General features: G+C 40.3%; 3 protein-coding genes and 1 long non-coding RNA gene across 13 annotated transcripts; 2 read left to right on the forward strand and 2 right to left on the reverse strand.

The window, feature by feature from the left end:
• Nucleotides 1-280: 280 nt before the first annotated feature.
• LOC143894716 (uncharacterized) lies at nucleotides 281-9,994 on the reverse strand. Of its 8 annotated transcripts, none has more exons than XM_077401283.1 (14): nucleotides 9,840-9,994; nucleotides 8,922-9,118; nucleotides 8,697-8,821; nucleotides 8,531-8,607; nucleotides 8,302-8,424; nucleotides 7,626-7,840; nucleotides 5,473-5,613; nucleotides 4,899-5,090; nucleotides 4,118-4,814; nucleotides 3,711-4,018; nucleotides 3,346-3,515; nucleotides 3,132-3,258; nucleotides 1,677-3,051; nucleotides 281-1,477 (listed from the first exon to the last, which is right to left on the reverse strand). In XM_077401283.1, exons 2-14 carry the CDS (start codon nucleotides 9,080-9,082, stop codon nucleotides 1,358-1,360), a joined length of 3,831 nt encoding a protein of 1,276 aa, XP_077257409.1. In that variant the 5' UTR covers nucleotides 9,083-9,118; nucleotides 9,840-9,994; the 3' UTR covers nucleotides 281-1,357. The 8 variants fall into 8 exon arrangements, with proteins under 8 accessions (XP_077257409.1, XP_077257411.1, XP_077257410.1 ...); XM_077401285.1 differs by having other exon boundaries at nucleotides 3,346-3,476; nucleotides 8,697-8,839; XM_077401284.1 differs by having other exon boundaries at nucleotides 1,677-3,021; nucleotides 8,697-8,839.
• Nucleotides 9,995-10,067: 73 nt separating this feature from the next.
• LOC143894719 (uncharacterized) lies at nucleotides 10,068-10,598 on the forward strand. Its single transcript, XR_013256145.1, has 2 exons — nucleotides 10,068-10,208; nucleotides 10,324-10,598. It is a non-coding gene; the product is annotated as an uncharacterized LOC143894719 (long non-coding RNA).
• LOC143894718 (mannose-P-dolichol utilization defect 1 protein homolog) lies at nucleotides 10,372-12,685 on the reverse strand. Its single transcript, XM_077401293.1, has 5 exons — nucleotides 12,390-12,685; nucleotides 11,953-12,018; nucleotides 11,584-11,716; nucleotides 11,290-11,494; nucleotides 10,372-11,172 (listed from the first exon to the last, which is right to left on the reverse strand). The coding sequence occupies exons 1-5, from the start codon at nucleotides 12,475-12,477 to the stop codon at nucleotides 10,930-10,932; spliced, it is 735 nt and encodes a 244-aa protein (XP_077257419.1). The 5' UTR covers nucleotides 12,478-12,685; the 3' UTR covers nucleotides 10,372-10,929.
• A 2,168-nt stretch (nucleotides 12,686-14,853) lies between these two features.
• LOC143894717 (tubulin glycylase 3A-like) lies at nucleotides 14,854-19,773 on the forward strand. 3 transcript variants are annotated; one of them, XM_077401290.1, is made up of 14 exons: nucleotides 14,960-15,094; nucleotides 15,313-15,596; nucleotides 15,686-15,898; nucleotides 16,026-16,246; nucleotides 16,519-16,646; nucleotides 16,776-17,049; nucleotides 17,132-17,345; nucleotides 17,448-17,538; nucleotides 17,837-18,067; nucleotides 18,150-18,403; nucleotides 18,480-18,673; nucleotides 18,756-19,028; nucleotides 19,112-19,303; nucleotides 19,376-19,772. In XM_077401290.1, the coding sequence occupies exons 2-14, from the start codon at nucleotides 15,443-15,445 to the stop codon at nucleotides 19,604-19,606; spliced, it is 2,670 nt and encodes an 889-aa protein (XP_077257416.1). In that variant the 5' UTR covers nucleotides 14,960-15,094; nucleotides 15,313-15,442; the 3' UTR covers nucleotides 19,607-19,772. The 3 variants fall into 3 exon arrangements, with proteins under 3 accessions (XP_077257417.1, XP_077257416.1, XP_077257418.1); XM_077401292.1 differs by having other exon boundaries at nucleotides 17,837-18,007; nucleotides 19,376-19,769; XM_077401291.1 differs by lacking the exon at nucleotides 15,313-15,596 and having other exon boundaries at nucleotides 14,854-15,094; nucleotides 19,376-19,773.
• Nucleotides 19,774-20,015: the final 242 nt, after the last annotated feature.

Genomic DNA, 20,015 nt, shown 5'->3' on the forward strand with positions numbered 1-20,015 from the left:
AACGGTCCTCCTTACTTCGCGGAGTAGCGAACAAACGCGAAGCCAGGAGGCCTCTGTGAAGCGTGACAGGATCTTGTCAACCGCCGTACATGATTACGGCGAGCGAGCATGAATAATGGAATGCATAATTTATCGGTTTTGCAGCGAAAGACCGGTACCGTGGTGCGGGAGGGAGCGACGGCGGCTAAAAAGCGGGGGGGGGAGGGAGGGAGGGATAGAAAAGGAGAATAGGGGCAACGAGGATGTGCCGCGATTACAAACGACAGAAAATCGAGGAGTCTTCCAGTTTTCTTGCAGTGTTATATATTTTGTGAGACTTTCAATCGTACAGCCAACTCGTTTACGTACAACATACATAAGTTATCCTACTTCATAATAAAATTGCTCGTATTATTATAGATTAAAATAAGCAATCTAGTAATTCGTTTTCAATAACGTTCCGTAGAGATGGAGATGCTTACGTTGCTGATTTTGTCTTGAGTTATTGCAAGGATTAATTTAATTATTACGATGATCAAATAAAATGAATGTTTTGCTGTTGTGGGCATTTGTATATATATAATATATATAAGCGATAACCTACTATATCTCATCGGGGAATTTTTTAAACAAAAATACATGATCTTTCCCTCGAACACTCTACCGGCAGGAATGCCTGGACATAATACATATACATATATGTAATATGTATATCGAAACGTCCAGGCATTTCTGCCGGCCAGTGAACGATTTTGCTTCAATTTGGTACCGAATATTTCCCCAAAAATGTACACTATCGGATAAAGAAAAAGTGAACGTTCGCTTCCGATAACGAATGATAATGAAAAGTCACTCGCCAATTACGTTGTACATATGTAGCCTCTTAATCGAATATTTATTGCGTATTAATGAACTGAGAACGCTGTAACTATATACCATATAGAGTGAATACGAATACATTAATATTAACTAAATATTTTAACTAAGCGATTAAACTAAATATTTATTACCTTTATCGGCACAAGTTTTTTTTTCTCCCTCAAAATGTGAAATTATTTCTTGAAGCGTTGGTGAAACTTCACAAGTGAATCACTATAATAGACATAATTGCTACGTATAATTTGTTACTCAATTACTATTTAGATTAATTCATGTTTAAATCAGACTAACTTTAAATTGGAAAAAAAATTAAGGTACCATTTAAAAAATAAAATTTTCGACCGTTATAATTATGATTTGTGATACGATAGAAGGGATCGGCACTAAAACTACAAAAGTGTCTCGGCGTATCGATCGGTCGACTACTCGGAGCACGGGCGATGGAAGGAAAGCGACTATATCACAGAGAAGCAGCGACGGTGGCGGTAACGGATCATAACTACCAAATCTTAGCTGCAATGGCTCTCTGCATTAAAACGGTCTTGCTTCGCTGTTTCATGCGCTCAATGAAGAATTCCTTGCCTTCCAGGTTACCGCCGACAGGTTTGACCCCTTCATTCTGGCAACAAACGAGAGTTAGTTGGCTCGTGGATAGTGTTCCTCGGCGCGCGTGACTGATCATCGTCATCATTATCGTCACTTTCTCTTCATCTGTTATATATTCCTCGCTTTTATCGTCAATCGGGTTATCGTGATCGTCATCGTAAAGATGAGCTGATCGTTTCGTAGGCCGAAAACCTACGCGAAGTCTAACCAACCTTAGCACTGGCTGCGTCGCCCCCCTCTCCCTCTCCCCACCTCTCATAGTCGTCATCGTCCCTCTCTTCTCCTTCGCTCAGGGGTCCAGCTTGTCTCTTATTGGGCGGTACGGTCGAGCTACCACCGGTACCACCCTGTTGATGGTCAACGTCGTCACCTCCTTCGAGCATCTTGTTGATCTTCTCTTTCGCTTCGTCAACCTTCCTCATCGGATCGGGTGAATAGCTGCGATCGCTGTATCGATCGCGCGACGAAGCACGGCGGTCTCTGAAGTCCCGCCTGTCGCGGAAATCACGAAAGCCTTGCTTGTTGTGAAAGAATCTACCTCCGCGATTACCACGGCCGCCACGACCACCACGATTGTTGAAACCACCGCCGCGACGATTGCCAAAACGATTATTGTGCTGATTGTTGTAGAAGCGGTTTCGATTCTGGAAATTGTTGCCGCCGCCACGATGATTCGGATTGTTAAAACCTTGGAAGCGTGGCTTGTAGTACGTGCCACGATTATTGTACGGTCGGAATTGTCTCTTGCGATAGTAACCTCGATCGTTCGACCTACTGCGACTGCGACTTCTGGTGTACGATCTGGATCTTGAACGTGATCGTGATCTGCTGTACGTGCCCGAAGGAGATCTGCTGTATTTCCTCTCGTAACTGCCGGAACGCCGATTCGAATACGAGCGTGAGCGACTGCGTCTCGCCGATCGAGATCTAGACGATCCGGAACTCGAGGCACTGCGAGATCGACTACGAGAACGTTTCGCTGGACGATCCCTACTCATACGCTTACTCGTGCCGCCCCTGCTGCTTGATTCGCGTTTCTTCGGAGTTTGTCGACGACCTCGCTCGTTCTCACTATCGGAATCGGTTCTCGGACCTTTAGCTTGAGTCTTCGTCGTTGGCGGAGGACGCGGTGGTTCCGGCGGATGTCCAGTCCCGCTATTTTGACCGATCGGTTGGAACTTGCCGCCCAAATTGTTGCCAGAGCCAAATTTGGTTGGTGTAGTCTGTGACACGGACATAGTGAGATCCTTGTACGATTGGAACTTGTTCTGTGGTTGCGGTGTAGGATACTTGACAGGCGCTTGCTTTGGCATTGGGGGTTCTTTCGGCAGAGGTGGTGGTGGTGTTGGCGTAGGTTGTGACGATGGTACTCTTTTCTCGGCAAGTTGCTGCGCATGCATTTTGCGTACATTATAAGATTTTTCAAGAGCCGCGCGTTGAATTCTTTCTTCCAATTCATTGTCATCGTCCTCGTCGCTGTCCACGAAGACGTTGGATTGTACCTTCTTGCTCTCCGCCGGGACATCTTGCCACTTTTGCGGAGGAACGTCCTTTTGTCTGAAATCATGTGTGAATGTAAATTCACAGCTAAGTAAAACATGAAACGATGTATTACAAATTGCAAATTATATTTATTGTAAGATCTTGAATGTTCTTCAATTATTTACCTAGCGGCTTGCGCAGCCTTCCACTTTGCATTTAACGCAGCGGTGTCTAGCGTAGGGAGTTTCGGTTCGGGATGAATCAATTGGGAATCTTGTTCAAATATGTCTGTTAGTGGTTTCCTCTGGATTTCTGCAACAAACGATTACGATAAGATCTTACATTGTTGTATTTGGCGTATACAACTTTAATATGCACCTTACGCTATTTTATACACACCTTTCCTCTGTTGCGCAGTCATTGGCACTCTGGATTCTCGCTCGTGATATGCCTTCGAAGCATCGTCTCTTTCTCTTTCTCTGCGCAGCTCCTCTTCCCTGCGTGAACTTTCAGCGAGCTTCTCCGCGTTGCTAAGAGGGGAAGGTATGTCATTATACTGTGCTACATACCTAGTAAATATAAAAACATAAGTAAAATACGATATCTGACGGCCGCGCGATTTCCGTTCATTTGTGTTAGCTGAGGATATGAAAACAGCGTAAATAAAAAAAGCCCGCGAGTTTAAGTCAAGCTGCTTAACTGGAAGGTAATAAAAAAAAATATTAAACACATTATTGTGAGAAAATTCCAACAATGGTTCCAACCTTTTAAGCGCCGCGCAGTCTTTCTCGACTTTCGCATAATAAGCATTAAGCTTGGACTCTAACTGTTCCAAGTCCGGTAAAGACGACTTTTTCAACGCTTCTAAATCTCGTTCAAGCTTATCCTTGTTTTTACGCTTTTTCCTTTCTTCCTTCTTCTTCTTCTTCCGACTCTTCTTATCCTCCTTTTCCTTATCTTTCCCCTTCTTGTCTTTCTTCTTCTTTTTCTTCATCTTTTCACTCTCAGAATGTTTCTTTTCCTTTTCCCTTTCTCTCTTCCATCTTGCTGTCTCCTCCAAGAATTTCCTTACCTGTTTGCACATAAAAAAGTGATCTTGCGTTAATTTAATTTTCATGTTGCATACTTTGAAATATATTGCAATTGAGCAAAACTATAAAGTTATACTTGCCTTATCTTCGTAATCAGAATCGTCCTTGGTTTGCTCAAGAAACTTGCGTACTTTGCTCTCGTAGTCGTCCATTTTCTCACGTGTGTTTGTGGGGTAAGAGGTCGGAGCGATAGGATCGTGAGTGGTGGTAGTTGCAGCGGGAGGATTGTTATACTGGGCCATACGCTTGCTAAGTGGCGAAAGCGAACTGCGATGATCTTTCTTATGTTTGCGTTTACGGTTCGGTGAACGGGATGCCGATCGTGAACTTCCCGATGACGACGAGCTGCTAGAGTCTGAGCTTGAAGAGGTCGAAGATCCGGTGGATGAAGAACTCGAGCTGGAACTCCATCTTTGTCTCTTCTTTGATCTAGATTTTCTCTCCTTTTTGCGTTTCTTTTTATCCTTCTTATTTTCTGCAACGTCGTTCTCAGCTTCAAAGCTCTTAAAGGTATCCAGAGGGTTCAGTGACGCTGTGAGAGTCTTGGATTTTATGTACTCAATAGAATTTCGTGCTTCCTCGTGATACGGTGCAATTGCCAAACAGTTCTCATATGCTTTTTGGGCATCTTCGTATTTCTTCTCGTCTTCGTAACTACGTCCGAGCGCAACCAGCGTTTCCGCCATATACTTACGAGCATTTGCATGCGTTTGATTTAATTTCAAGGCTGTCTCAAAGTCTTCAATCGCCTTCTTGAAACTTCCGCTGTTCGCATATCTGTAACACAAAATAGTATGTTAAACACGTCTGTGTATACATCAACATATTAAACACGAGTGCGAACTTCAATTTAAAACTTACAATGCTCCTCGAGCAACTAAACCCTCAACGTTGCGAGGATCAACCGTGAGCGCTTTGTTGAGGCACTGGAAAGCTTCGGAATGACGACCGGCCTTGAAATGATCTATACCCTCAGCAACACTTCGGAATGCCCACTTGCTCGCTTGTGTTTGTCGTAATTCAGAAGCAAATTCATTTGGTGCAAATCTCTCTCTGCACATCAATAAACAAACATAATCAGGCATAAGGTAGAGAATTTAGGTTTATATATATATATATATATATATATATATATATATATGTAGGTCTAGAGGGGTATGTTCCGGGACTGTTTACGTTTTTTGAAATGTACAGTCCTGTAATATAACGCATATATATGTAATCAGATTTAAAAAACTGTCCCGAAAATTGCCGTAGGACATCAATTTTTTCCAGGACAGTCCTGGAAACTGCCAAATGTCCCGGAATATACCGATATCAAAAATAAAAGTCCCGGAACATACTTCCGGACCTACATATATATATATATATGTATGTATATATATATATATATATATATATATATATATATAAATTTTATAACGACGTTTCTTACCTCAATCCAACCATATTGGAATGATTCTGTTGTCCAAGACCGATTAAGTCGCACAGATATTTTATGTTGTTCGGATTGTTGAAGCCAGTACTATTCTCCAACAGCGCTTCATAACTCTGACCTTTGTTGTCGATCGCTTTCCTACACCACAGAGAAAAATACCTCATTATTAAACATTGCAAAATCATCGTGACCTTTGCCAAAGAAGAGGAAACCAAAGCTACTTCATTAACGGTAAAACTAAAGACTTGATAATCATGACAGCCGAATCCATTGATATTGTCGATAAATAACATTGGTCCTGATGATAAATATCGCCTGTCTGGCATTTCGTGTGCGCCTGCTCTCCAACACCTTGTCGTATTCCATATAGTTTTCTGCTTTGTAAGCCCATACATATTTATGCTGCGTGCATTATTTGTTGCAGTCTTCCCATATACACATATAATAAAGTTTAATTATTCATTTATTCCTGTACAATGACGTTTCTTCACTTCGATCTGCATGTATTAATCAATGATACGGCACTAAACCAAAAGTGCATTAAATATTAATTCAGCCCTTCTTGATTGCGTCATATATAAATTATTGTGCAACTTTCGGTATTAGAGTCGTTCAAAATCTACGTTTGTACCGTTAAGAAGCAGCAGGGGTCCGAAACAGGGATACGGTGCAGAAGGTAAGATTCCTTTTTATTAGCAAATATAATCTCATTGTTATAAATTTACATTGGTAACACAACCTCAGTATTATGTAAACTCGTCTCTCACCTTTCACCGTTAAGACGTATATTTCTAGTATTTTGTAATCAGAGGATTTTTTTGCGCTCAACACAAAATCACACGGCCTATCATCAATCGATGGTGTGGTTTCGGTTTTTACAAGTTTTTTTGGTGCGATAAAATAAATTGCATAACCCTAGGATAGGTTGGGAGCCACGCCTGAGTATATATTATCTTCCAAGGCGGACCAAAAAAATTTTTTTAGATGTAGAAGTTTCATCTGTTTGCATTTTGTGGTGTCAATTATCAACATGACATCACTTTTTTTTTATTTGTCAATATAAGCTGTAAGTTTAAACATTAAGGCATTATTATGATAAGGCGCGATTCTTTTGAAGATTAAAGGTAAAAATGTTTTTGGGCGATTAAGACTCGAGTTGTTTGGTCTCTACTTCTCAAATCTCATTAACTTCCTCTACAAGATTATAAATCTATTCCACCTTACCTTCTACAAAGAAAGTACGATCGGACACGAAAATATGAATACCTCATGCCGTGATACAAAATGATTTGCGCAAAAAATTACATTAGTATACATTTTATGAAAATACAGTAACAAACATATACATATATATATTCTTCATTTGATATCCTTATAAGAGACCAAACAACTTTAAATCAGTGTTATACCTACCGTCTGTTGCATTCACTCTGACCGCTCAAGGCTCAATGTCTCATACTGGAAATTCAACTTCAAAAGTCATTTGCGCCATAATCTGGCTGGTGCTTTGAGAGTAATATATCGCAAACGTAGATAGAATATGTGCGCAATAGAGCCATGTCAACCAATGCTCAAGGTTTGAATTCATTTGTATCACATTAGAAATTCATCATCATACTGACTATCAACTTTTTACGTTACATAGAGTGTCTGGCACCTAAATTCATAAAAATGTGTAAGAGGAATCAAAACTAATTCACCTAATTTTGTTAGTATCACAGTGCTTCTGTTAAAGTTCGACTTTCTTTTCCCACCATGCCATATTATCCTTACCTTCATCTTATTTTTAAAAAAGGAAAAAACTAAAAACAAAAAAAAATGAACACAACACGACAAATTACTTGTGTAATAATAAAATCTACTATGATGTAGAGCAACAAACAGTTAAAAGAAGACATCGGTGTATATATAAATTTTACATCTCAATGTATTGCAATTAAATTAAAAAAAAATATTCTGTTTAACAGTGCAAATGCTCTTATAGTAATACACAATGAACAAAAGTGTGACATCACAAAATGCTCTCATTGTTTATCACGTGAATAAAATATCTCCAAGATATAAGGAGTCAACTTACAAGAGTTAATGAAGCATATTACGGATTCGGTAGACTTGCAATTATATCTAACCAATTTGTTGCGTTAACTTACTTATAGGCTTCTGGAAGATCATCGGAATGGATAAGTCCCATAGGTGGGTGTGGTGCTTGCCCTTCCCGGGCAGGTACGTTCATAACTGCAACCACTCGTTCAGCTTCAACGTTAACTTCACTGACTACGACGCAGACGAGATCATTTGCCATGTAGCCTCTTGTAACACCTTTCTTGTCCACCGCCGGCACAGTGGCCGTATTTAGTATTAGTGCCTAATAAACAAAACATACAAAAACCTTTGTTATTAAACACGAATGAAATTTAAGATACATTAGACATGGTACATGGATACATTGCTAAACGAAGTAACGTTTATCGAGATATTCTCAAATCGCTATTTAGTGATGCAAAAACAATCGTACAGCTACGGCTATGGCTACGGCGACGACGACGACGACGACGACGACGACGGACGACGACGACATATCTTAATTGTAAAATTTAAGACTTTGCATTGTAATATCTCCGCTCGGGGGGAAGGGGGCACATAGAGAAAAAATAAAAACACTTTTATATCATAATTCAAACTTAAGCTACTTGATCGGTTGAGATCTAATAATTTCGAGTACTCGCGACTCGACGGTTTATGTGAAGATACACGGTGGGGTCTCGCTGCGCGTGTATTTGGTGCGAGACACCACCGTGTATCTTTATAAATCATATATTGACGTACCTTAACTCCTAATTCGGTAACAACTCTGGGACAGTCACTACAGTTGCAAAGCACCTTCAGAAGAAGACCTGCGGCGCTTTTGCCCATTACTTGTGCGAAAATTACATCCCCAATTACTAAACTCTATAAAATAAATAAATAATATAAAATTAGACTTGCCATAAGATTTCTTAAGTAATTTGTGCTTTCAAATCTTTTTTTTTTTTTTTTTTTTTTAATCATACTTTACCTCCAAAAAATTGCGAATGCGTTGGGACTTCTCCATGGTGACAAAAGTATCAAGTGCTGGTACTGTAGCATAAAATTCTGAAAACACAAATGAACATTATTGCACAACATTGCATGATATTACGTTGTATCTGAATTAAAAAAAAAAAGGCGTAAAAAATTATTACCTTCATCATCCATCTCCTGCTTAACACAGTCTGTAGATTTCTCCAAGTTTGCCTTATCATACAGGTCATCAGCTTTTTTAGTGAGAAACTGTTGAAGCTTCAAACGTTTGCCTCTATCTCCAAAGCTATAGGAAACACACAAACTTTTAATGAACAAAAATATGCAACAACACAAAACAGATTTCCAGGGTGTCTGGATAATTGTCAAAGGTGATTGATGTATACCTGAGAGTCTTTTGTCGCTGCTGGTAGATTTCAAAGCTAGGATCCTTGAGATTGAGCATGACCAGCTCGTTTTCGTTGCGTTCTCCTTCCCACACTTTCTGCAACTGCTGACCATGGTAGTTCAACGCTTGCGCCACGAGACGCGCATCCATAGATTCCATTCTCGCTCGGCAAAGAGTCGAACCTAATCTGCAAGACTATGAAAAATCGTCGCGTTCGAATTATTCGTGCCTTCGATCGCGGCTACGAGAGCATCCACGACCACGTGTGTCCGTTATATTATGCGTCCGAGAAATATAGGGACACAGGTATAGCGTTATTACACATATATATATATATCTAACCGTTTCCTCATGCATTAAAAAAAAAGCCCTTTTGAACGCCCAACGTCCAACTTCCAAGGACAACGTGCCCGCTGAACGAACCGTTGTCCAGCAAAATTCGAAAAACTGTCGGTCACACGTGTCCGCTCATTACCGCGTGTCCGGTAATGAGTAAACGTCCGGCGGGGTTTGTGCCAAACTGTTGGAGGCTCGCAGGCGTTCTTGGCGTTATCGCACCCGTCCGGGGCGTCCGGGCGACCACACCGTCGGCGAAACTTAGCGTCGCCCGACGCCGCGTTTCGTCACAATCTCGTCAATCTCGTCATAAGCGTCGTCGCCGTCGTCCCGTAATCGTGGACGACGCCCGCCGTTATTTCGCGACAACGCTCGCCCTAGGCGGGCAAGAAACGCGCGCTATATCGATCTCTCCTCCCGACAAGATGGTCGTTGCGGTGAAAGCCCGGGGCCCGGAGTCCCGGAGACTGCGGAAACGGCATCGGCGCCATAACGCATCTCAGCCACCTTCTTTCCGACGCACGTCGGAATGTTTCTCTCTTAGCGAGCTGGGCTCCGAAATTACGTGAATGTTACTTACCACTCGCCCGATGTTTTACGTGCCACGAGAAGATCCGGTAACGAAACAAGATTTACGTTGCGCCACGAGGCCCACGAGACATCGTCAGGAGCGATCAGCGAACAAATGCGTGCACGAACGACGAAGGACGTTGCACGAGTCACTCACACGACGTGACGCGGCGGAAAGCTGAAAGCGGAAACGGGAAACGGCAGCCAGCGCCAGCGCAGCGCAGCCAGCGCAGGCAGAGAAACGACGAACGACGATGATGCCGGACGCCGGACTATCGCGTGGCGCATGCGCAGCGCGCAACTACTTTTATCGATCGCCAGCCGGCCCAGCCGCGCGCGCACGCGCGTCTATATAAGCGCGCCGCGCCCCGCATGACAAGTAGTTTTCGCAAAACGATTTTTCACACGTTACTTTAAAAAGATAGAGATAACTTTTATTTTTTTAAATTTAAAATATAAGAGTTGGAGTATTTGACATATGATTTCTCTTGCAGATTGCGCGATACGAAGTTAACTGCAGTTGGGATGGAATGAGTCACATATCAACAATATAATAATTTAATATATAAATGATGCGCGTGAAAATACATATCGAGAACTTGGAATAATAAATTATAACGCAGATGTACAAAATACCTGTTATTTTACAACTTGTAAAATAAGTAGAAAAAACGTCCTCGTTTTATGTTGGAAAAATTTATAATAACCATGCCGAAGTAATGCATTCAACGATAATCTAGTCTTATCTACTTGTGTATACATAATAAATGAGATTTTATAACATATATATTGTCATTTCTTATCTTTTAATAAAAATTATCCCCCCCAACATTATTCCCACGTTCACTTCCGGGCTGCAAAGTAATATTATAACTATTACAGTTCCAAATTATCTGTAATATTAGGTATTATTCCTGCAAACTTTCTCAAAAGTTTATTTCTTATGGAAAATGATTTCCAAGCATTCTCTCTTCGGCATCACGTTGTTGTCTTCGTAAAATATCATTCGTGCAAAGTTTTATACAGCCACGCGTTATTTTACATTGTTGGCTTACGTAGATTATCAATCGCGCGCTATAAACATTCCTATTTCCTTCGCTCTAGCTCTTCTTCTTGATCTTTCCTTTGCTCTTTACGTCCACGTTCCAGTAGTAAAGAAGCTGCGCCACTATCATACCGTTTGCCAGAGTGGAACACACGTACATCGTTATCATAGTTGTATCACCCGTTTCTTGAATGGAAGTAAAAATTCTCGCGAGAGAACCGAAGAAGAGCATGAAACATGTTACCGCCGACAACTGGCCGGTATTTCCATTGGTATAATTTGTATAGGCTTGTATAAACTGTAATCCCATAAAAACGTAGATTAATATATTTGCAATATATTTATCTTGCATATATTTGCGAGATAAGAATAGCTAGTATAGATGTTCTCAAGAATAGGTAGTTAAAGTACGTACCTTACTTATAAGAACAATGGGTATATTCACTGCTTGGCATGCCCAGAGAACATGGATAGGCGTTAGTCCACTATTAGCTGCAAAAATCACTGCTATATAAGCGGACAGGAATGCAGTTGCTTTTGCTGTCTCTCCATTATAGTGCATTACTAGAACCGCGATGATCAAAGTCTGAACTCCTAAAAATACTCCATCTCCCCAGGCACTGAAATTAATACCAAAGATAAATAAATTTGTATAACAACAGACTTTTGTACGGTGACATGCTTTGTGTTCAATGAATTATTTATTTACCTAAATGGAAATCTACTGCTGAAACTGTAGGAAGACATCGCGGTGATAGCGAATAAATCCAACAATACGCTGAAAATATTGATTCCCTCGCCACTTTTATTTCGTAGGATTTTCACAATTTGAGGTATCTTCACTAAAAAGAAAATAAGAGTATATTTAGATAATTCATGTATGAGATAAGAATATTATTTAGATAAGACACTATGTTTACTATTCAAAGTAGCTACTGAATAGCACTTGCGTTAATATAAGGCTGCAATACAATTTACTATGATAATTACACAAGATTACAGTTTTCAAGTAAAATGCTTTATATATTCTCACGATGCAACGAAGTAGATATCTTTGTCCTAGAAATAATCTACTAACCAAGCAAAGAACCTCCGATGATGCCCAATCCTAAAACTTTGCTCAACGTCGCCTTGAAACATCCCACTGAAACATTTTCAAGACAATCGTGTTTTACCTGCGTGTAATTGTAAACGCTTATTAAAAAATTCATTTTTTATCTCAATAATTTCCTGACAAGTTACCGACAAATATAAAGCTTGTCACGTATAAAAAAATAATAGAACATTATATGCAACGAATCCTAAGGCTACATATACAACACGGACGGTTCGACTTTTAACAATAACAAGATTAATTAGTCAAATACGCAAACCCAAGCATTATTTATATATGTATATATATTTTTTTTTAATTTTAAATGCCGGGCACATTCCTCTTCTCATGTTGGGAACAAAATGTCACGCGTGGAGTTAAAAGCTCATGATAAAGCTATAATGTTATCGAGGCGAACGTACCGTGAAAAAAATTAAATTTGTCGAAGTACTCCTTTATGCATTCCCGAGTAAACACAAATAACGCCGCTTTTCTGATATATTGCTCCATATTGCCAGGACTTGCTCCGTATTCACCGACCGTACTATCTCACGGTGTAAATGCGCATGGAATGTAACGGAAGGCTCACGGGCCGAGAGCCGAGACCTGTTTTCCGTAATCGTTAAATAATCGGCGATAACGGCAGAAACCTCCTTACAATTACAAACGCGTGCCAACTCACGTCAACTCACGTTGGCCAGGTTGGACTTCCGCATCCTTCGCGACGCAGTAGCGGCGTTCAGCAACTATATGGTACAAACTTTGAACGCCCCTACGCCTACGGATGGTAACGTGAGAGATGCCGGCGGAGCCGTCGCTGAAACATTATTAAAAATTGCGATCAAACATAAAATTACAATTCACAAATATTAAACTAATATACTTTAAACTGACAAGAATATTAGATATTATTGTCAGTAATGATGACGCAAAGACACCTTGCATAAAAAAAAAAAAAAAAAAACTATAAGCTCCGTATGCGAGTCCCATATTATACGTACATATGTGAAATCGAGGATGTCCAATAGAGTTACCCGATTGTTTAATTTTCCGTTAATTTAATTCCTGAAATTGTATTCGCAGAAGTTAACCTTGAAGAACGAGGCTAAAATTATAATAAGTATATAAAAAACAAGCACGAAGATTGCACGGCGAGAATTAAAGGACACTACTCAATGGGAACTGCCGCAACTGATCGACACTATGCTGGCAGATAATTGAACACGGAGTCCTGTAATTCTTCAATGCATTTTTTGTGCTTGGCTTCTATATTCGTAATTTCAGCCTCGTTCTTCGAAGAAAAATACTTTATTTAACTCCAACGAACACAAAATTAATATATTCAAATAAACGAATCAATACGCTCGTTGATAATTAACTCCTACCGAGGCTCTCCTCGTTAGTTTCTCGTGCGGGGAAAGGTGTGCAATTTAGAATATTAAGAAAAATAAGAATTTAATAGCTGTAGTAGAAAATGTATTAGAAATTAATGCTGCAGAGAATTTTATCACGATTTATTTCTAAAAGACAAGCGAAAAACACGCGAATAAAATTCTTGGAGAACGGGACATTTTTGCTACCGATCGCTAAAGGTCGCGCAACCTTGACATTCGCTCGGTACAAAAAATACTTGCAAGTTAGGGTCGTGAAAAAAAATATAGAAAAAAAGTTTAGGTAATAATAAAGATCTATGTAACGATACGACATACATAAAACTTTCAAATTTTCAGTAACTTCTGACTTATTCTCTCTTTCTTTCGCGTACATATAACATCATTTTACGGGAATTATTTTATAGAAATTTATTCGTAAGTATGTGTATAAATATTGTACGACATATTCATTCGATTATCATCGCGCTTCTCGACATCGCCAACTTCATCTTTCGCTGTTCTCCGTCTGTCAGCGACAGAGACATGTCAGTCACGCGGATCAATCGCGTTTCTCCATTCTATTAATATTTCGTTAAACAAATCCCCCAAAATCTCGGAGTATCATTAAAGCTCAACGCCGCGCGCGCGCGCGCGTCCCCTTATATCTCGCACGCGATCAACGCCGAATTTGGCATCAGAGACGGAATTCGGCCGTTGCCGAAAATAGACTGGTTATCAAAGAGAGATCGAAAGCTTATCCCCCCCCCCCTCGTCTCTCTCCGTAATTAGCAATACCAGGCCGAGCGAACGATTCATCAGGCTACCACCTGCCGCGACTTCTCCACGCGACCATGAGGATGCAGCCGTGTAAGTGGGTCAGAGTACATGCAAAGTCGAGGAATAGAGTGTGGTCTCATTAACCACGTGATTGCTTTGACTTCCTCTCTCGCCTATATTCCCGCGGGGGTATGCGGAAGTGCCTGGTACGCTCTTCGTTGCGCTCAACCACCACCCACGCGCCTTACGTGTCCAGGAACGTTTCGTTTTCCCTCATTGCCCAGGCTAACGCGAGCGTTTTACCTGATACTCGTTCATCGTGTGCATCCTCAACGTAACAATTAGAAGATAAGATACTCGAGAGCATGTCTTATCGAGAACCATATCTTCAGGAACTGTCTTCCACTTTCGTCAAAACTGCCCTTAAATAACAATTAATCTTTGGTACATTAAAACCATTATTTAAAAAAAAAAACAGAATGGATGAAAAGCAATTTTATAAAGATTTTGTTTACCGCAATATAAGATAGCGCAACGAAGATATAGAAAAGTTTCTTATGAATCAAACTTTTCCCAGATTAGTCTGGGCTGATTGGCTCCTTTTTAATGATTCGAGGGAGGAACAAGAGAGAGGTTCCATTAAACGATTTCGTCGATAACGCGACGGGGTATCAGAACCATCAGCGCAATCTTATTTCTTCTACAAAAAGGGGCGCCTTAAAACACCCCTGGGGCGCGCGCCTGCGAAATATCAGATTCTACCACCTGACTCGCGTTTGTCCACGTCCTCGTCGTTCAGTCTTGCCTCCACTTCCATCCGGGCATGTTTTTCATCTTCGTCCGAATAGTCCGTCGCGTTGGTTCTCCACTTGATCCTTCGAAGCCACGGTTGTTAATCGGTTTTGCGCGAATACATTTACTCTTTGGTATCTGCGAAGGATGTATTCATCATTTGGAGAGCATCGAGGATTCAACAGGTATCAGAAGTGGCGCAGTGAATTTCGTCATATATGCAACTAAGTTTTATCGAAAACACGTTCTTCACTCTCGCGTCGTTCGCCTCAAGTTCAGCATTTTCCAGCAATTATGTTCTGCATTAAATATTATATCAAGATAATTTTTAGTAATAATATGTATATATGTTATAGCAGTAATCTTCAGATCCGATTTAATTAAAGCATATTCGCGAAAATAGTTTTAGATTAAAATAACGGCGTTTCTTTCGAGCACGCTTCTTGCTGATATCTATCGGAGCGATGAAGAACATATGAAAATTAACGAAACGCATTTGCGCGGAAAAGCTTTGCGGTTCTCAGACCCGCTACATGAATGCCAAGGATGAACCCTCTTCAAATCTGGAAAGTTCAAGCGAGGATAAGAAGGACAAAAAAGAAAATGTCGAGAACGAAGATGAAAATCCCGGAGAGGAAGTGGTGACAAAGACGGATGCGACAAATTGTGATACCAAATCTCTCGAAAGTTTGAAATATTCGTAATTACTTAAGTGTCCATATAACATATAACTTGTATATATTATAATCGTATGTCGCTCGTAATTTTCTTTAAAGAGAAACCAGACTGCCCGGAAAATAAAACCGAACCGTCTTTAGAACTGCCCTTAGAACCGACCCTTCACGAACGATTCTTGCGTATCAAGCAAACCGTGAAGGACGCTATAGCTGCCCGTCATACTTTTATGATTTACGGCAAGTCACGGGTCATTCGCGATTGCATGTTGAAACGAGGATGGTGTGAGAAATTGTATCGCAGAAACAGTGGCGGTAATAAATCACGCGTACTTCATAATTACTCCAATGTATCACTCTGCTTTTTTTATATATATAAAATGTAGCATTCTTCTACGTTGCAATTTGTACTTTACGTTTTCGAAGATAACAATGATTTCAGGCGATCAGCATGTCGGCGTCGATTCCAGCCCGGTATTTTTACTGGCTGGTATCGGCGATCTGAAGGATCAGCAAAGCGAACGTCTATTGATATCAAAGATGCTCACCAATCACACCGTCGACTTTCTGTGGAACACTGGGTCCGACTGGCCCGGATGGCCTGCTCAAGATAACAAAACTACTGTGTTCAATCGATATTGTCGAGCTGGCTTTACATCCAAGGTATCGTCGGTGCATCAAATACCTGTAACTCTCATAAATATAAATTTTCAGTTTCGGCATAATGCGGAACAATTATTTCGTCGCGAGAAACTAATTGTGAATAATTTTTTTTGAACTTGGCGAGCCTGACTTTTATAAAATTGCTTTTGTAAAGCATAAAGATGTTTAGATAAGATGTAGCGAGATTGACTAAAGTGCACGCTTTTCACGAGCGTGACGACAAATTGTTAGGAGTAAAGCTGCATGTACTTCTTCGAAAATCAATTATTCAGGTGGGCTTGTGTTCAAGCGTCAGGCAAATGCACTGGTATTATGAAGATGGAGTGGCTAACATTTTGTTTCCGCGTTGCTACAACATATGTCAGGGCGATCAGATGCACGCCTTCGTCGAGGACTTTCGGTGAGAGCCTTTGAGTTGCCTTAAAAGAAAAAAAAGAAAATTGTATTAATGGTACATTACATGGCCGATCGCGGGAACGTTTGATATACTTAAATATAATTGCTGATAATAAAAGAGATGTTTCATTAGACTCACAGGCTGTCTGAGTCTCTTGAAATGGTTGGTGGACAAGGTCAACGCCGAAGACGAAGACGCCGTGCGTTCACCAACCGGCACGGTGCCTCTCAAGGCTCTCGACTTCGCAATTAAGAGATGTAGCGACTATATTAGCGCCCAATCGCACGAGGACATTGATCAGGAGGCTGAGAGGGTTTGGTCTCACCAGTGGGACCAATTTATCACCTGGTACTACCAGATTGTTCGCGGTCAAGCTCTCTTTGTCCGCACCAACGTGCCCTTCAACGTGAGATATCTAACACAATATTCTCTCCTTCACTTATAAGCGTATTTTTTACCATTTGAAAATATGTCATGCTTGTCAACAGAAATATGTCCTAGCTTCGAAGCATATATTAAAGAAGATGAGGACGTATTGGCCACAGATAGATATGGACGGCATAATGAACATGTGGATCTTGAAACCTGGGAACAAGAGCCGGGGACGCGGTATTGTTCTGATGAACAAGCTGGAGGACGTAGTAGCGAAAGTAAACCCAACAGGCAAACCGGACACGCGATATGTCGTGCAGAAATATATCGGTAAACTTTCAGATTAATAATTAACGGAAAACGCTAGCTGATTAACACAGGTGTTTGTTTCTATTTCGGTTTGATTAAAAATAATCTCATTATATCTCCTAGAACGGCCATTACTGATTCACAATACAAAATTCGACATACGTCAATGGTTCATCGTGACGTGCGCTCAACCTTTAACTCTCTGGATGTATAGGTATGCAAATATATCAAGGATGTTTTGTTTTAAGTCACGACATTTCATAACATCGCTCACGCCAAAACAATTAAACCAAGACTCGGCCAAGAAATAATAATAGTTTCAAAAGTAGAATAATAATCAATTTATATCTCGCTGACATTAAAGCGCGCGATCCTGTTCCCAAGCAATCACAAACTTGCTGATATAAATATCCAGACAGTACACACACAACACAGTGCTATCTGCATTTAATTATCGCTAATAAAATAGCAGTCAAGGCAGAGAAACCAGAGAGCTTATTACTTGTTTACAGAGAAAGCTACCTTCGTTTTTGCTCGCAAAAGTTCAGTCTAGATGACTTCCACGAGTCGATTCACCTGTGCAATCACGCGATTCAATGCAAATACAATAACTGTGACGACAGGGACTCTGCTCTACCCGCGGACAATATGTGGGACGCCACGACATTCAAGGAATTCCTCAAGTATGATTTACGTCACATCATATATAAAGAATCACTCGTGTATTTCTTTAAAATTCCTATGTAATTATAAATACTATTTATGCATGTTTTGTTTTTAAGAAAGTAATGTGCAAGAAAAATAATTCTCATAAAAATTCTTCAGATCTCAGGGTCACAGTGATGCATGGGACGATCTGATATACCCGGGAATGAAACAAGGTCTTGTGGGCTCGTTATTGGCCAGTCAAGAAGCGATGGACCGACGAAAGAATAGTTTCGAACTGTACGGCGCCGACTTTATGGTCATGGAAGATTTTTCCGTATGGCTGATCGAGATCAACAGTCATCCAAACCTGAGTAACTCCACTAGTGTTACTACGCGATTGTGTCGACAAGTGATGGACGATATCATTAAAGGTAATTAACAATCTATCGTTACTATCTTCCATATTATTACACAATTATGGCAAAAATTGTATTTTCGCTGGTACAGTCGTGGTAGACTTTCGAGAAGATAAAAATGCAGATACTGGAGATTTTGAGTTAGCATATAAGCAGAGAATGCCGAGCTGCCAGCCGTATTTAGGCGCAGCTCTTTCGCTTCAGGGTACTCGTATCACCACCTGTGAGAAGAAATCGAGTCTGTATCAGGATTCCAAATCCAGCCTAGTCGCAAGGTCTCCAATGGTGAGTTAGGCAAAGATAAAAAATAATCTAACGTGCCAGTGTTGGATCGATTATCAACAATATTTGATTTATCTATCGTCAGACGAAAAAGAAGTCGATGGTACATAGCAACATCGGGCCAGTGATCGTCGATCTCATCGAGGAACTGGAGATCCAGCTCGATCAAGAGTTGTACTCTTATTATAATACAGATTCGCCCAAGTCGAGACCAGCACTTCCGGCGACTGCACCGGCAAAGCCTTCGAAGGCATCCATTTCCGATGAAAAAGCGGAAACCGTGACAAAGAGTACTTCAGCATGTACAACATCTATTATCAAGACAAAGTCACCAACTCCATCTAAAACTAACGTCCAGGTAATTATAATTTAGAAGAAGCGTTGCCATCTCGAAAATCGATGATTATTCAGTTTGCTATTAATGTATACTCTATTATGTAGAATCACACTAAATCTTCGAATAACGGGAAAAAATCTTTGCATAAACCGGGACAAAAGTTACGCACGGTCACTGCGGGCAGCAAACTGGATACACCGAGACAAACGTTGATCTCAAAGATTATGGCTCTTCAGGAACAATCGACGAATATGGCGCCTAAATCTGAGAAATCGTCGAGAAAAAATGAAGATAAAGTTAATATTCATACAAATTCTTTGTCATTAAATCCTTAGCGAAAAGTCCTTTTTCCCCTGTTTCTTTAACAGATCATCAAATCTGCGATGCGAGACGCCGTAAAAAAGTACAAGAGAAACGTGACTATCCGGCCGGAAGTACCGCCACTGCCATCCCTACTTACGTCAACACCGAAAGTCACTCCCGTGTCGACAACGAAGAGCAAGAGCCGCAGCTTCCCGAAAAAACAAACGCATAAAAAAAATAAAATTCTAACAGACATCTCCGATATGTATGCTGTCGGTTTGAGCCTGACCAAATAATCGAAAAGCCTGTCAGTCACTCGTTGCTCGTCACTTTTCTCTTTACTGTTGATCAATTCTTCAATTCTATCTACAAGTGATATATGTATACAACTAATAAATGTTACAATTATACCGCTAAAAATCGTTTTACTTCCATCAATACAAAAAATAATTTTATAACATATAGTTTTATCGAAAAAAAAAAGTTTTTTAAACAATCAAGATAACTTTACCACATCTTCGATTCTAACAATTTAAATTTAAATTTATATTACTCGCAAAGTTTCCAGTCTGAGAATCCTGAGATATTCCCATGAACAAGTAAAGCTTTTGTCAATGTTAATGCATTCGATTTTGGAAAATAATACAAGAAGAAAGAAACACGTTATAAAAGAAATAAATGCACGTATAGTAAAGAATCAAAAGT

Source organism: Temnothorax americanus, unplaced genomic scaffold (assembly GCF_048541705.1).
Source record: "Temnothorax americanus isolate GAGA-0224 unplaced genomic scaffold, ASM4854170v1 Scaffold14, whole genome shotgun sequence".
Lineage (NCBI taxonomy): Eukaryota > Metazoa > Arthropoda > Insecta > Hymenoptera > Formicidae > Temnothorax > Temnothorax americanus.

What these genes read in the sequence shown, in the direction of transcription:
- LOC143894716 (XM_077401281.1), bottom strand. Translation starts at nt 9,082, where the DNA reads ATGGAATCTATGGATGCGCGTCTCGTGGCGCAAGCGTTGAACTACCAT. An exon ending in TTACCGAATTAGGAGTTAAG is followed by an intron (nt 7,841 to 8,301) that starts GTACGTCAATAT and finishes TTTGTTTATTAG; the next exon opens with GCACTAATACTAAATACGGC. An exon ending in GACTGCGCAACAGAGGAAAG is followed by an intron (nt 3,259 to 3,345) that starts GTGTGTATAAAA and finishes CGTTTGTTGCAG; the next exon opens with AAATCCAGAGGAAACCACTA.
- LOC143894718 (XM_077401293.1), bottom strand. Translation starts at nt 12,477, where the DNA reads ATGGAGCAATATATCAGAAAAGCGGCGTTATTTGTGTTTACTCGGGAA. An exon ending in CATCGGAGGTTCTTTGCTTG is followed by an intron (nt 11,717 to 11,952) that starts GTTAGTAGATTA and finishes TTTTCTTTTTAG; the next exon opens with TGAAGATACCTCAAATTGTG. An exon ending in CCATTGTTCTTATAAGTAAG is followed by an intron (nt 11,173 to 11,289) that starts GTACGTACTTTA and finishes ATGGGATTACAG; the next exon opens with TTTATACAAGCCTATACAAA.
- LOC143894717 (XM_077401291.1), top strand. Translation starts at nt 14,941, where the DNA reads ATGTTTTTCATCTTCGTCCGAATAGTCCGTCGCGTTGGTTCTCCACTT. An exon ending in TGTCGTGCAGAAATATATCG is followed by an intron (nt 17,346 to 17,447) that starts GTAAACTTTCAG and finishes TATATCTCCTAG; the next exon opens with AACGGCCATTACTGATTCAC. An exon ending in CGAGAAAAAATGAAGATAAA is followed by an intron (nt 19,304 to 19,375) that starts GTTAATATTCAT and finishes TTTCTTTAACAG; the next exon opens with ATCATCAAATCTGCGATGCG.